This window comes from Carcharodon carcharias, chromosome 26 (genome assembly GCF_017639515.1).
Source record: "Carcharodon carcharias isolate sCarCar2 chromosome 26, sCarCar2.pri, whole genome shotgun sequence".
Lineage (NCBI taxonomy): Eukaryota > Metazoa > Chordata > Chondrichthyes > Lamniformes > Lamnidae > Carcharodon > Carcharodon carcharias.
Window position 1 is genome coordinate 32,131,520 of NC_054492.1, and position 15,616 is coordinate 32,147,135.

Sequence of the window (15,616 nt, forward strand, 5' to 3'; positions counted from 1 at the left end):
AGCGAGGAGAATAATCAACCAGAAAATCCCACCATTGATCAGTATCCAGGTGAGGTACCCCCCAAGTGTCAGGAGGGCACCTGCATTACTGTAACCTGGCAAGTATGCGCACGAGTTGCCATTTCAAAAATCACCCCTTAGTTGCAGCTTCAAGACCTGGAACGTCCTGATGTTAATAAGGTGGATTTGGGACAGATTCCTGGATTTTACACTCCAGGGACGCAACTCTTTCAGAGAATGATGCCATTGATTTGGAGAGAGCAAGCATCATGCGAATAGTGTAAGGCACGAACAGCAGAGAGGAAGACAACAGATTTCTGACAGGTACTGAGCTACCCAGTGTACATCTCCATAGCGAGTCTCATACATGGTTCCTAATCCTGGGTTGTTAGCAGCAGGTTGTGAGTGAAAAAGCTTTCTCGAATGCAAAACAAAATGGGATGGCATCAATGCTGCTGTTTTAATCCACCTCCAGGAGCTGATTATGAAACATAATTGGGAGAAGCAGCTGGGTCAGTGAATAGTGTCTGACATGAAATGATGGAAACAGAGAAAAAAAAATCGATTTCTGGGTGAGAAATTAAAAGGATAATTATTAAAAGCATCTTTTTAAAGGTGTCGCCTTCTCCAATTTTTCTCACTCCTCCCTAAAGGGGGCACCTCTTACTGGGGTGGGGTTCAATGGGTACTTTTCTGTGCCTCCAGCAAAGGACTACTTAATCCTTCAGTGGTGACTGTTTATTTTGCCATGGAGGGAATCACAGCCAAGTAAAACCTGCCCTCACTGAATGCCCAGTTGCACAGGTATTTCTACTGTGGGTCAGGGTATAAAAACAGCGGTAGGGAGCCCTGGCTGACTTTTTCCTCCTCTCTAGCTCAGACCATTTGCAGCCTCACCACCAAAGCTGCAATCAGCTGACCCAGCACAGGGATCGAACCTGGGGCTATCCTGTTCTATATCACTCTGCACCACAGCAGGTGCTAAAGCTACTGCTGAAGCAGTGGGAGTAAACATGACTTCAACATCTGGTCAAACATTAACATATTTAGTTATCCTCAGCTACAGGCAAAAATCATGCTTGCTTAAATCTTCTGACGCAGAGTAAGACATTGAAGCTACAATTCCTTAATTAATATTAATAATGTCTTGATTATCCGAACTGACTTATGGAAAGAAAGATAATGATTCATATTTAATTTCTTAAATTAAATCCACTGGTGACAATATTGGAACCAACCAATGCATTTTTAATGGCAATTATCTTTTATATGAAACAAATCTTAGAAGGGGCATGCTTCTGAAATTAGTAAGTTCTGTTTAACATGCCAGTGAGTGCTGCTTTTTGAGGTTAATCCTTTTGATCCCTGCACGATAGGCTTTAGGGTTAAGTTTTGAGAGAAAGTCACATTTCAGAAATAGATCACTAGCATAAACTTACTTTGAGAGTCCTTTGTTAATTATTCCATCACTGGAATACAGTTAAGGCTGGATAGACAGATTTTTGATTTCTCGGGGAATTAAAGGATATGAGAAGCAGGAGGGGAAATGGAGTTGAAGCCCAAGATCAGCCATGATTGTACTGAATCACAGAGCAAGTTTGATGGAATGTGTGGTCTACTCCTGCTCCTATTTCTTCTGTTCTTACTTCTCCCTCCCCTTGGTATATGTCTGTAGAAGTCAATTGCCCTCTGGTGCTTCATCTAAATAGATGTTCTTCATGTATGTGAGCCTAGGTGTTGCCAGGTTATTCAACAACAGGGGCTTCACAACTAAGTCAATGTCTGCACCTGATGCTATGGGATTCTGGAATACAATCTGTACCAGGAACCCTAACCGATTTCTACCCATCACCTTCCTCAACCCACTACTGAGGCGGGAGCACTGAAATCAATTGTGGCACCCCAATTGCTCTGTTAACATCAACACAAACCTCGAGTCAGACAGTAGACTGTGTGGTCTGTATTACACCGGGCCGTACACTGAAGGGTAATGTCACTGCGATGGAGCCAGGACAGAGCTATATTATTTTGATGGCAGTCAAAACATGCAAACACCACTCATGTAACACTGATATACTTCCCCCCGCAAATTATAGCATTGTAGTTCATATTTAAAAATAACAAATGAAAAGAGGTTTCAAAGCAGCAATCAGTTCTGAAGCAATTCTCCTTGAATGAACAATTGTTGTCTAATGTATTCTTCCCTCAGTAAATTTAAAGGAATATTACCATGGTTTAAATAAAAAAAATCCCACATATTATCAATAAAGGTTGTGACTTTAAATAAATGGCTAATCTCAATATCAGTGACAACAATACAAAATTACCCTTTTAAAAATCAAAATTTATAACAATATGCAAATCAGTTGCTACTTTCCTCTCACAATGAGGGAATGGGCAATCTGTGGGCCATTCAATTTACACTACAAAAGCCTTCAACGAAACCAGTCAGATTTTCCCACAAAGGAACTTCAAGAGAGAGAAGGATTTAAAGAAAAGATTTGAAAAGAGGCATATTCATGAATTTGAAACGTGAGGCAAGGCTCTGAATAGACACAATACACAGTAAGATATGCACAGATAGATCATATACAAACACAAAATCATTGCTCTCTCCCTACCCCCCACCCCCCCCCCCCCCCCCCAAACCTAATCACAGCAATTACCATCGCATTTCCTGCATCAGGCCACTATCGACATAGTTCAAACTGCTTCAGTGAAAATTTACAATTTCCTCGACTGCTAACAGTAGTAGCTTTGTGAATATTTTAAACAATTTTCTTTTCTTTTTTTTTTAAAAATAAAAAAAATAAACGCTTAGGAACTGTAAACACCCTGTCAAAAGGTGCATCCAAATGCAATCTGGAGCGATGGTGCCTTCTGTAAGCGGCAGTAACAAGTGCAGACTGATTTCTATACAGAGCTGCATTTCTTTCTACATTGACCCTGGAAGTTGCATTTGAACTAATTTATGATCTCCTGTCTGGGAGGAAGTTTTGCTGTAGCTTATATTCAGTTTCCGAAAGCATTAAACAATGTTCTGGCAGATGCAGGGCAATGAATGGCGGCGGTAATATTTGTTATTTGATTTTTGCTGTTGAAGAGAATTGAGGGAGCGACCTAAATTCTATCTTGGCCCATCTAATGACCAATTAGTCGCATTCATGGTAATGTAAACCCCTCTGGGCGTTTAATCACGTTAAAGAATGAACGGATTTCTGATGCGTTTACCAAACCAGATTGGTCATTTCCACTCCCATTTTTTTTAAAGTTAGGATTGGGATGCAGAAACTCTCTTCAATACAAGTTTAGGGCGATGCTAAAGCAGTATTGAGAGACTGTCCAGGGTCGCAAATACACATTGAAAACATTAGAACAATCCGTTTACATAACATCGGCTTTTTTTTTGTACTTTAAAAAGCGTCACGGACTCTCTCAAGGAGTTAGGGTTTCTACACATTGGATTTTATAAAGTGGGGGGGGAGGGGGTGGTTGGGGATCTGTTTCAGAAAAGTTTCTGGTGAAGTCTTTTTTTTTGGAAGTTGCCATTCGCTACCCATCCCCCAACAAAACAAGAGTTTTTCTGTAGACCCTTTTGTAAGACCCTCACACACTGAGCGAAAAGAAAGCACTCGAGAATTGAGTTTAGTGGGACGGATTGTATCCAAACTCAAGCTTTAATCTCGGGTTGGAAAGCAGCTTTCTGCAGGAGCATCGCTAACTTTATGACGCCAGAAATGTTGGATTTGATTTTACTCCCTCGGTCCGATTAACCCGCCTCAGCCACAAAGAAAAACTTTTAAATTCTTTTTTAACCCCCACCCCCGCCGAAGATCAACTTCTTCCTTTGAAGGGAGTCAACAACTTCAAGCAACGCTCCAAAACCTCCCTATGAACTTTCCCTTGGATGCGTGAGTCTATTTTATCCTGCTGGAATTTGAAGAGCCTTAATTTTTAAAAAAAATACTTTGCAAATGCGGTTTAAATTACTTCTTGTGGCAAAAATCAAATCCCGGCTTAAAAGAATAAACTGTCTGAAGGATTGTTTGCCTGTATCTGAAATCTGGACCCATTCTGAGCTCAGCCCACGCAAGAGGCAAACTTTAAAAAAAAAACATATAGTCTGAGACTTTCCAAGTTCCCTTTGTGCGTTGGAATGTCTTTGCTTTACCTGCTGGGAGGCACAGGACGATGATCAGGATTCGAAGGGCTTGATGATCTAATGGGTCGCCTCTCCTCCCCATTCCCATCCATCCAGCCCACACTGGGATCCTGTAGAACTCCAACTCTCCAACTCTGCTCGCCCTGAGTGAGAGAGGCAGAAAAATGAAGAAATCAGAAGCACACACGCCAAGGAAAGAGAAACAGACGGCCGAGAACGCCACAACCCCATCAATCAGCCGTGACCAGGAACATTCCCCCTCCCTTTCGTCTAAGCGAATAAGGCTGGTGCATTCAGGCTGACTCCGCCTCCAGTCAGCGGCGAGCCAACAAACAGAGAGAAATCACCAGCCAGAGAGAGAGAGAGAGAGAGTCAGTTAGTCAGATAAAGAAATAGCCAGAGAGAAATAAAAACAGTGAAATTGCCAGAAACAGAGAGGAGCTGACAGGTTTTAAAAGAGCCGGATTATTCCTATAGAGAACGCGAAGCAGAAAGAGAGAGAGGAGATAAACAGGGCGTGAAAGATAGAAATTCAAAACTGTATCAGGGAAATAGCCTGAGATAGAGATCCAGAGGCAGATGGAAAAGACTCAAGAGAGAGAGGGAGAGGAGAGAGTACTGTGAGAGAGAATCAGAGCGAAAGAATGAGAGATGGACAGACAAAGAATTACAGACAGAGAGAAAGAAAACAAGTATTGCAGTCTGGCCATAGTTCTGGCAAGAGCAGGATCGTTTGATTTAGGAAGAGCAGGGTAGCAGCATTGCACTCAGGACTGGAGAATCAATTTAATTCCCTTAAATTGTATTTTCAAGGAATTCTTTTTTCTATTTTGGCCCTTTGACTTTAAAAAAAAATAAGTATTTCATGGTGCAAGTACAGGATGTGACTAGGAGTCACGGCACTTAACATCACATGGACTGAAGCCTGTTAGCTATTAGGAAAATGAATGAGCGCTTAGGTATCCTACAACTCCCGGGGACCCTGGTTCCAGCAGCGATGGTGAAATCTGCATTGCAGCTCTAAAGTTCCACTGCGTAAACACAATACAACAGGGTGTCTGCACTCATCTACCAGTGGACTGGTTTCAGGCAGAGTGACAGCCTGAGTGGGGCAGAGAGAGAGAGAGAGAGAGCGGCAGCTGAGTTAACGCAGACCAGAAAGAGAACCTGGACCCTTGCTGAACTGAGCTGCCTCAGTACAACGCCTGAGCCCATCAACCCTCAAAGACATCAGAGGCACCCATTAAGGGGGGGCGGTAGGAAGGGGGGGGGGGCGGGTGCTGTAAGAATCACGGAGTCAAGCAGTTAAAGTGACAGGAGTTGACATTTTTTTGAAGGCCAAGTTATAGAAATCGTTATTGTTCCCTAAAAAGGTTCCACACCCCACCCCTGAAATCTCACATTAGCTTGGTGGATGCTTTCAGTATATTTAATGTGGTTTCAAACTAGATGAAAGAAAATTGGAGATGTGGGCATAAATATGCTAATCCAGTGAGAATAGAGCCATATCGTTCTACAGCTTCAAGTTTTATCGGGTGGGGAGGGGGGGGGGGGGTTCTCATTTTTTTTTCCCGTAACTTTTTTTTTGGAAGCCAAAGTGGAGTTTTAAAGACCTGAAATGTCATTATTCACATTCGACAGCTCATTCAGTCCGGAATCTCTTCTTCTGCTGTGCAGCCACTGGTTCTGCCAGGACTCAGTTCCATGGATGCCGCTAGCCCACGGAAACCTTGCCCAGTGCCCAGCTGTGAGTCGGGTGACAGTGGGATATTCCGCCATGGGAGCATCACTGCCCAGCTTGATCTTGCCTGATGTCCAATCACTGGGTAGCGACCAGGAGAGGAGAACCTGGCTGACTTTTGTACTCCTTGGCCCGGGGATGCCCAGGCCAATTCTAGTGCCCTACCGAGTATGGGTAGATCAGATTGAAAAGTTCACAGGTACTTCCTGTCTAGTCTCACACAATGAATAGGCACCATGGCAACTAGGGCTCAGGGGACTGTAATGCAGCACATGTGGGGAGCAAGGGAGAAAGGGGAAAAGGACAAGGAAACAAAGAGTTATTATCATCAAAGAGATCTTAGCTAAATAGAAATATTTACATTTATATAGCACATTTCATGACCTTAGCATCCCAAAGCACTTGACAGAGGATACAGTACTTTGGAAGTGTAGTTATTGCTGTAATACAGCAAGAGCTGCAGCTAATTTGTGCACAGCAAGGCCTCACAAACAGTAATGTGATAATGACTGATAATCTGTTTTAGTGATATTGCATAAATATTGGCCAGCACACCATGATGAATATTCTTGCTTTTCTTTGATTCGAGCCCTGGGATCTTTCAGACAGACTGACGGAGCGGCTGGGGCCTTGGGTAAATGTCCCTACCAAAAGACAGTATCTCCGAAAGTGCAGCGTTGCAGTACCTGCACTGGAGTGTCTGCCTTCATGCTGTTCTCAAGCCCCCAGAGCGGGATTTGAACCCACAACTTCCTGACTCAGAGGCGAGAGTGCTAACCACAGCTGAAACTGAGATAAAAGAATGTAGCTGTAGAAGGCTGTTTAAATTAAATAAAGCAGTAGTCATCTAGCCAATTCTCATTCAAAACTAAAGGGCAGACACCTGGGCTGGGGAGACAAAAGAGTGGTACAGTATTTTGGGTGGCTCTGGCTGTTTTACATGCAGAACTGGTTTGAGGTTACAGAACCAACATCATTGCAATCCTGGAATCTGTTAAAACCCAATTGTGAAAGTGTGCAGCACAAATAAAGGTGGCACAAGATCAAGGGGAGATCAAACGGCTGATGCTGGCACCAGACCAGACACCCGCTTGCGCTGTGCCAATACTGGCAAAATAATTCTATAAGCCCAGTCCTTCAGCAAATTGGATTTGCTTTTGTTCGGCTGCGATATGGAGGTGGGTGGGCTACACTGTCCCTCCTTTTTAGTATGTGTTTGATGGTCAATTTGCTATGGTATTGTATCAATGTGAGTAGGCCAGAAAATGCTGTGATTCCATCTACAGAATGCACACAAACTTACATAACAACTCACATTTATACAGTGTTTTTCACATAGTACAACATTCTAAGGGGTTTCATTGGAGTTCCATTAGACAAACTTTAACACTGAGCAACATGAGGAGATATTAGATCAGGGGTTTATTAAAGTAGAGTAGTTTGGCCAAAAAGATAGATTTTAAGGAATGTCTTGAAGGAGTTCAGGAAGGTGGAGAGTTTAGGAAGGGACATCCAGAGCTTAGGGCATAGGCAGCTGAGGGCATGGCTGCCAATAGTGTAGTGGAGAAGATCAGAGATGCACAAGATGCCAGAATTGGTGGAGTGCAGAGATCTCGGAGAGTCGTCGGGCTGGAGGAGGTCACACGTACAAGAGCTGTCAAAAACTGGATGTATCACGGGTGTGAGATTTTCAGTGGCAAGCCTGAGGAATCATGTCACATTAGAAACATAGCCATGGTTCAAAAAGTCAAACTACATCACCTCATTGACTGTCGCGAACTGCTAAATGATAGCAATATATTCCGCTCTCTTTTTATTAATCTAATTATAGCTCACCCAGCTGCAGGATTTGCAAGTGTTTTCTTTTAACGGAGAACACAAGGCAAATTTAGAGCCTGGGTTATACCACCCTTCAAAAATATTATGAAAGCTCTCTATCAAAGCTATGGGGGTATTCAATTAAAAACTGTGAATGCTAGAACAGGCCAACTTGCATTGCTTCTCTTGTTTCCTCTTGCCCCCCGAATATGATATCGCAAGTGAGGTTCCCCCAAGTGAGGAGAACTTTCAGTTACATGGCACCTATCACATCCTAAGGATGTCTTAAAACTCGCAGCCTACTTTTGGAATGCAGTCACTTATGAGGCAACCAATTTGCACACAGCAAGTTCACACATAGAGTAAACTGAATAAAAGGCCATAGTGTTTGTTTATGCTGGTGCTGGTTGCAGGAGGAATGTTGACCAAGACATTGTTTTTCAAAGGGTTCCATGGTATCTTTTAATTCCATGTGGGGGCAGGCAAGCAGAGCTTCAGTTTAACGTCTCTTCCAAAATGCAGCCTCCAGCAACACAATACTCCTTCATTACTGCACTAAAGTGTCAGCCTAATTTATGTGTTCATGTTGGTAGGACAATGGTATCTGCCTATTCTGCACCATCAAGGGCTAAGAAGGAAATAAGGAAAGCAAATGCAGTCACTCTTTCTTTGAGGAATATCATCACAGAGATTTAACAAGGGAAAGAAATACTAGAGATTGAACGCGAGGGAAGTGTAGGTCACTATCAGTAGATTGTCTCTCAGACTTTCCTATTCCCTCTTTGCTTCCCACAATAATGGTCTCCAGCTTTACATCTCAGCATGCACTCTCATTCTAGCTTACTCCTTGGTCCCTCTTCCCAGTATTTGCTGGTTCTGCTTAACCACTACTCTCTCCCCAACTCCCTGGACGAATCCTGTACCTTGTCAGTTTCCTCCCTTCAGAAAGATTAAGCCACGATGACACCATCACCAAATCAATCTATGAGCTGTCAGGATATTCCGCCCAGCTATATGGAGAAACTCCAACACCCAGAACTGAAGTCAAGAATCACAACTTTAAAACATCTGTGCAGACGATGAGTTGGAGCATGCCAACTGTTTGCCTGTTATTGCCACCACTGCAAATCACCAGGTCCGAGCACCTGCTTCTTTGACAGCCAGCTCTGTAACATACCTGCAGTAAAAGGTGCACAGCATTTGCCCCTGGTGCCTCTGGGCTAAGGAGAAGGAAAAACAATCAGCTAGTCTTTCCACTCATGACAGATGACACCTCCTGGAAGGAGTGTGCATGTGGTGTTTTAGATGAGGTCAGGGATGGACTTGGCTCCCCTACCTTCTGCAATTGAGCAGGTTGCCAGTGTCTAGGTTGGCACATAGATTGACCATTTGGCAAACTTTACTCTAGGAATGAGTGAGTCCTTTCAGGAGAGAAATGGGGAAAAGTTGAGTTGGGGTGGGGAATGATATAAGAGATAGGAATTACATCTGGGAACAAATCTCCTCCAGACAGCAGCTGTTGTTGGTTAATCGGTGATTCAATTCACCGTGAGTTGGTTAGACACTCAGCAAATCCAACAAACTTTCTGCTTCCTGTTCACTTGAGAAATTTGGCATTCTTCAAAGAGTTCCTCCTATTACATTGGTGTGACATTCTTTACATTAGTAATGTTAAGCTTCCCAATTTAGGTACAGTATAGTAGAGAGATTAAAGCTCCTTCAACTTCACTTCAACAATGTGTCTTAATCTCAACCTCAGAACAGCAACGTAGGAGAATCAATTCCTTTCCAAACCAGAAGGGGAGAAATTGAGAGAAAATCAGAAGAATAAAAATACCCCTTGATCATAGTCTGTAAAGAAAGGTCTCAGGATATCTTACAATACTTTATAGCCAATGAGGTACCTTCGAAGTGAAGTCATCGTTGCAACGTAGGAGAAACACAATCTGATCTTTGCAAGCATTTTGTTATATAGCTCATTGTAACATCAATGCACATTGCTGGAAGTTCCTTAGGTTCCCAGGATGTTCCACTGAATGCCTTTTACATAAACAATTTTTTTTAGAGGAAGTAAGTCTGGAGCTGGACTCTCCAGATGTGAAATATGGCAAGCACTTCAGTTTTTTTCTCTTTCGTGACCCTGAAGGATGTATCCACCAGCTTTGGAAAGCTGGGACCCAGAAAGCCTTATCACTGACTCTGCATTTGTCCATATTAAATGGCATTTGCTGCTCTTCAGCCCAATTCCAGTCTATCCAGATTCACTCTTCTATCATCTGCAAACTCAGAGACATTTGGTTCTGTTCCTATGTCCAAGTCATTTATAGATATTCTAAACAACAGTGGCCTAGTTAATCAACTTTTCATTTATGCATCCCTCACATATTTCTCATACATCTTCTAATAGAACTCATTTGCTGTAACTATGGGGCCACACAGGTGAGTTGGGGCATGTCCATCGTCACGTGTTTACATTGGAAACAGTTCTCAAAGTGGTAAGTTTGTCAATCTTCTGAATTTGACCTGATTAAATGTGGGTGGAATAAGCAACAATGATGACATAGGTACATCTAGAAGGAGGATACAAGGACAGGTTATCTAAAGGCTACCCCCATGTATTTCATTTTCTGAGCTGAGCACTTCTTCCTGATGTCAGGGGAGGTCCATTAATGTGAGAACTACAGTACCAGTCTATATCAGCGGTCTAAACGCTCAGCCTTGGAGAATCCAGACAAGAGGGAGATCCTGAGGCATCTGATTGATGCTGGCAGTGTATCACTGTTGTATAGCGAGAAAGCAAACTATGAAAACTGAAGAGGATTCTTCCTCTCCAATGTTCAGATATACAAAGATATGGAGACTGGGAACTTCTTTCAACAACAACAGCAACTTGCATTTATACAGTGCCTTTAACATAGCAAAACATCCTCTAAATCAAAAAGTTGATACTGAGCCACATAGGAGATATTCTGACAGGTGACCAAAAGCTTGATCAAAGAGGTTAGCTTTAAGAAGTGTAATGAAAGAGGGAGAGGAGAAGTGGTTTAGGGAGAGAATTCCAGAGTTTAGGCAGCTGAAAGCATGGATGCCAAGTGTTGAGTGATGAAAATTGAGGATGTGCAAGAGGACAGAATTGGAGAAGCATAAAGATCTCGGAGGGTTGTAGAGCTGAAGGAGGTTACAGAAATATAGAGGATAGAGGGATTTGAAAATAAGGATAATAATTTTAAAATTAAGGCAATGCCAGACCAGGAGCCAATATAGGTCAGTGAGCACAGAAGTGATGGGTGAATGGGACTTGGTGCAAGTCAGTTGAGAGATCACAAGTCATTTTAAACTGTATCTGAATCTAGGACTCAGTCAGAAGACCAGCATGTAGGATGTTTTGAAGTTTATACAGTGATGCAGGGTTACAGACCCTGTGCAGGCTGCTGCCAAAATCATAAACAACAGAACCACACTTGTGCCATGCACAATTTGACAAAAAAAACTGAAGCAGTTCTAGCTTCTTTCATGTTTGGAAAATTCTAATTCAGACATACGGAATTTGAAAAGGAAAAGCCACAACATTTTGCCTCAAGTTTAATTCAATACAAACATTGAAAGATTTTTTTAAGCTGTCTGCAAAAATGTGAGGGAGGGACAAGCTCACTTTGAACAAGCACAAACTGTGTCATTTGTGTAGTTGTGTCTATGACAGTCAGGTGTTTTTCAATGTGGTTGACAGTTATTCAAATTCAGTGAGAATATTTAAGGAGTTGTAACTGTTGAATCAGAGAGTTGGTTTGGAACTGCTAAGAGGTTCAGTTTTGGTTTATCACAGCTTTGGAGTGGTAGGAAATACAAGAGAAAAAAACTACTTGTATAGAAATGACTTATAAAGAATAGTTAACATTTACATTATGCCTTTCAAGGAGGTAGATAGAATGCATTATCTTACTGCTATTTAGTTGCTTGTTCATCTTTTGTTAATTCTAATTATTAAATTTAATAACTTTAATCTAAAATGAAGTCAACTGCTTATCGAGAAAGACAGAGAAATCCGGTGGAGGCATAGGATAATTCTGGTATTGAAAATTATTTGTGGACTCATTCTGTTTGTTATCTTTTCACTACAAGAGTTGACCTGAAATATGAAGGCTAATGAAAGCACTCACAAAGTTATTGGGAATTGGAATTCATGAATTAGAGTGATGTAAAATATGAAACTGAAAAATATCTAGGGTGTGGAAGGAATGAAAATACTCAGGAATGTAATTTGCTGTAATAATGGCATTCACCGTGTCACGCATGCACTACATAGGAACATAGGAAAAGGAGTAGGCCATTCAGCCCCTTGAGCCTGTTTGAGTATTCAAAGGGATCATGGACAATTTCTATGACTCTGTCCACCTGACTTGGCTGCAGTTGATGCATGGACATTGTGACCTGCCCCATGCAATGCTGCATTTGCGTCACAACATAACTGTGACTTGGGCACCAAATTTAACACATTGGGAGATGTCATAGTTCATAACATAGTTCAGAGTTCATGGCACCAGATTAACAAGTCATGGAAACATGGTCCCATGCTGCTGTCAGCTAGGTGGAAACTTCTAAAATTCCACTTTCTAGAAAGAACACAAAAAGAAAGACTTGTATTTATATCATGCCTTTCACAACTTCATGAAATCCCAAAACATATCACAGCCATTGAGTACTTTTGAAATGAAGACACTGTCTACACAGAGATAGGCAGGGGATTTGTGTAGAATTACATAGAATCTACAGCATGGAAACAGGCCAATAGGCCCCACTAATCCATGCTGGTGTTTATACTTCTCACAAACCTCCTCCCACCGTATTCCATCTAACCCAGCTGAAATATCCTTTTATTCCTTGGACCCTCATATAGTTACCAAGCTTCGCCTTAAACGCGTCTGTGCTTTTCACATCCATTACTTCAAGTGGTTGGAGGTTCTACATTCTAACTGCTACCTGGGTAAAGAAGTTTCTCCTAAAATCCTTATTGGATTCATTAGTTACTATGTTACGCTCTTAACACAGACTGAATAAGGGAAGTGTCAAACAATGTAAAGACTGCTCCCTCAAATGGATCTGCACATCTTTTGGGCTAATTGCAAAACATAATAATAATGGTCCAAAAATACTGAAATGCAATGGTGTCTGTAGTCAGCTCATAAGAGGCTCCCTCTTATATTGTTCAATAAAAGAAACCAACATTAGGTGCAGTATATATGGGGGAAAAAATCAATGCAATGACGAAATAATGTGATTCATTATTTAAATAAGAATTAATATAATTATCAGATCAAATTTTAACGATTCAATTTTCCTCTGCGCATGCATTCCAGTTTGGAGAATTTGTTTAACATGTCAACTAATTTATAAAAGTACTTTAAGAGTATAAGATGTGCATGCGTACAGCCAAGCAATCTGCCCAGGAAAGCTCCAGCTTCGTCGATTCCCCCCTTACTCAGCTGTTTTGATATTGCTGATTCTTCTCCTTCGACATGTATTTGATTAATCGCCGAAAATTCGCTTAATCGCTCAAACCTCTCGATGAATGGTGCAGACCTGCGTGAACTGTGCAGCACATAGTTCCCTAATTGTCCTCCAGCTGCTCAGTGTGACAGGCCCGAGGGAATTAAAAGCACCCAGGTTGGATTTGCAGATGAGAACTTGAAATGGTCTCCGATTTAAATTCTCTACAAATTGATTTTCACCCAAAAGGGCAAATGCGAATTATTTACATGTGTCGGAAACATCTTAAACAGCAATGACCCGCTTTCAGCTGCAGAGGCTGCTCTGTGGTTGGACTGACAGGAAAAAAAATGCACACACAAAAAAAGCAGCCGACAAACATTTGGGGTACTACTTTTTTAAAACAGTGGGGTGGGGGGGGGGGGGCGAGAATTAAAGTATTTTGAGCACCCCCCCCCCGGGCTCCTCATTCTTGACCATCCCGTAAGGTGTCGCTGTTTGTCTCTGAGAGGGACATAAATACAGGACTGGTTTGGATACACTTTCCACTGAATGTGTCAATCTGCTCATTTAATTTCTGTCCTAAGAAACAGGGATGGTGGAAGAGGGAGAGAGAGAGAGAGAAAGAAAAAAAGCAGGAACCATTCGCAAAGCAATTTACATCGGATCACTCCAGCAATTATAACACAGGCGGCAATCAAAACATAACCACCCCTTTAATATGCAACTAGCAAACCACAAATATTCCTCCCAAACACAACACAACTTGATCGCCTTATTCTACTGTTGATAATCATACAGCCGCAGGATGATTTACAAATGTCATCTCCGCCAATCCACATAATAATCAAAGTTTGGCGTCTGTAATTTTCTTTTTTTTAAATTACGCTTTAACGTCTAATTTTACAAATACGAGGAGCAAAAATTAAATTAAATGTAACATTCAGTCGCCTTGCTACAAATTGATAACCCGCCAGAAAATGCCCCTGCTCCAAGTTTCAAAAATGCAACATTCGTATCTGTTGCTAACAGCGTGTAATGGATTTGCAAGTCTCCCGTTCAAATAATTTCAAATTAGGCCACATTTCGATTAATGAAAGACCACTTGTAATCCTTGGGAAAGGCAGGAGAAATTCATAGAAAATGCAAAAAAGAGAGAAATGAACGCAAGCAACCCCCCCCCCCCCCAAAAAAAAAATGCACACAGAAGATTAAGCTAGAAACCGCGATCTTTAAAAAGAAAGAAGCTTGGAGATAATTATATACACACTCAAAACTGATTGACAGATAGTCTTAAATTCACGGGAAGATACCGAAATGTATCTTGCCTGGGACGGCAGACAGCGATCAGACCGGTTCTGTAATCAGTATTGCTAGACTGCAGTATTTATAGAAATTAAAGCCATGCTGCACGATGCTAATGTTATTTTCATAACTCCGGCTGATAGTGAACTTCCAGTCCCTCTGTCCCTTTGCTTACCTTGGCTGCTGCATGTAACTGTTGTCCGGGTGGGTGTGATGACAGCTCCTGGTTCTCTCTCCTCCTTGCTCAAAACCCCTGGGCTGGGAAAGGGAAGCTGGCTTATGAGATTTTTTTTTGCCCCTTTATTTCAATTTTCTCTCGCTTTCTCTCTCTCTCTCTCTGTTTGTTAAAAGGCTTGTGCAGACGCGATCGTCCCTTTTCTGGCCAACATTGAGCCCATCGGGTCCTAGCTTCGCTTGGTGGGGGTGGGTGGGGGGAGTTGGGGGTGGTTTGCACACAGCCCGAGATGAAGAAACGGCAGTGGAACGAAGGAGAGCGATGGACAGACTTTCAACAACATCCACGTGTTAAGAGCTTTGTTAAAATGCAGAGCGGGAGAGGGACAGGGCAAATAAAAAACTGCAACACACACGGGGAATGCAATTCATTTGATCTAAGACCACAATATATGTCATGAATGGGGAGAAAGGGACATGGGAAGAGAAAAATAACAGCTTCCCAACCACAGCAGAGAAACATGTAATTCGAGCCCAGGCAGATGGAGTGAGAGCAGGACACAAACCGGAGGAGCACACACAAAATTCCCGCCTCTATTTAGCTGCGTTTCCACTTTTAATTAAATTCGTCAATCTGAAACCAAGCTCTCTCTAAAAAAAAACTTCAACGAGACTTTTTGTTTTGAGGAGGCGATTCGTAAATTGAGCCATGGGAGTACACTATGCCTTCGCAACATGAAAATAATATCATCAATGTATCGATACCAACTCCCATCGTCGATGGATTCCGTCAGCTATGAATTTTCTAAATGAAATCTTGAGTTGCCGCGACTGGGCTGATGATGCCTGTGCCCAGCCGGTTAGGACAGAATTGCATAGAGTCCCTTATTTAATGTGTGTGTGTGTCCTGATTTGGGGGTGGGTGGGTGGTA

At 42.1% G+C, this 15,616-nt stretch overlaps 1 protein-coding gene across 2 annotated transcripts in view; it reads right to left on the reverse strand.

Annotated features, from left to right (window-relative positions):
• rgma (repulsive guidance molecule BMP co-receptor a) overlaps positions 1-14,877 on the reverse strand; it is a 33,674-nt gene extending 18,797 nt beyond the window's left edge. The window contains exons 1-2 of one of the 2 annotated variants that reach the window (XM_041175269.1): positions 14,686-14,877; positions 4,172-4,305 (exon numbers count right to left, since the gene is read on the reverse strand). In XM_041175269.1, the coding sequence (XP_041031203.1) occupies positions 4,172-4,305; positions 14,686-14,699 (148 nt within the window). In that variant the 5' untranslated portion in view covers positions 14,700-14,877. Of the gene's footprint in view, positions 1-4,171; positions 4,306-5,794; positions 5,824-14,685 lie in introns of those variants that run through there. The other variant, XM_041175270.1, reaches the window with a different exon arrangement.
• Between the last annotated feature and the right edge of the window lie 739 nt (positions 14,878-15,616).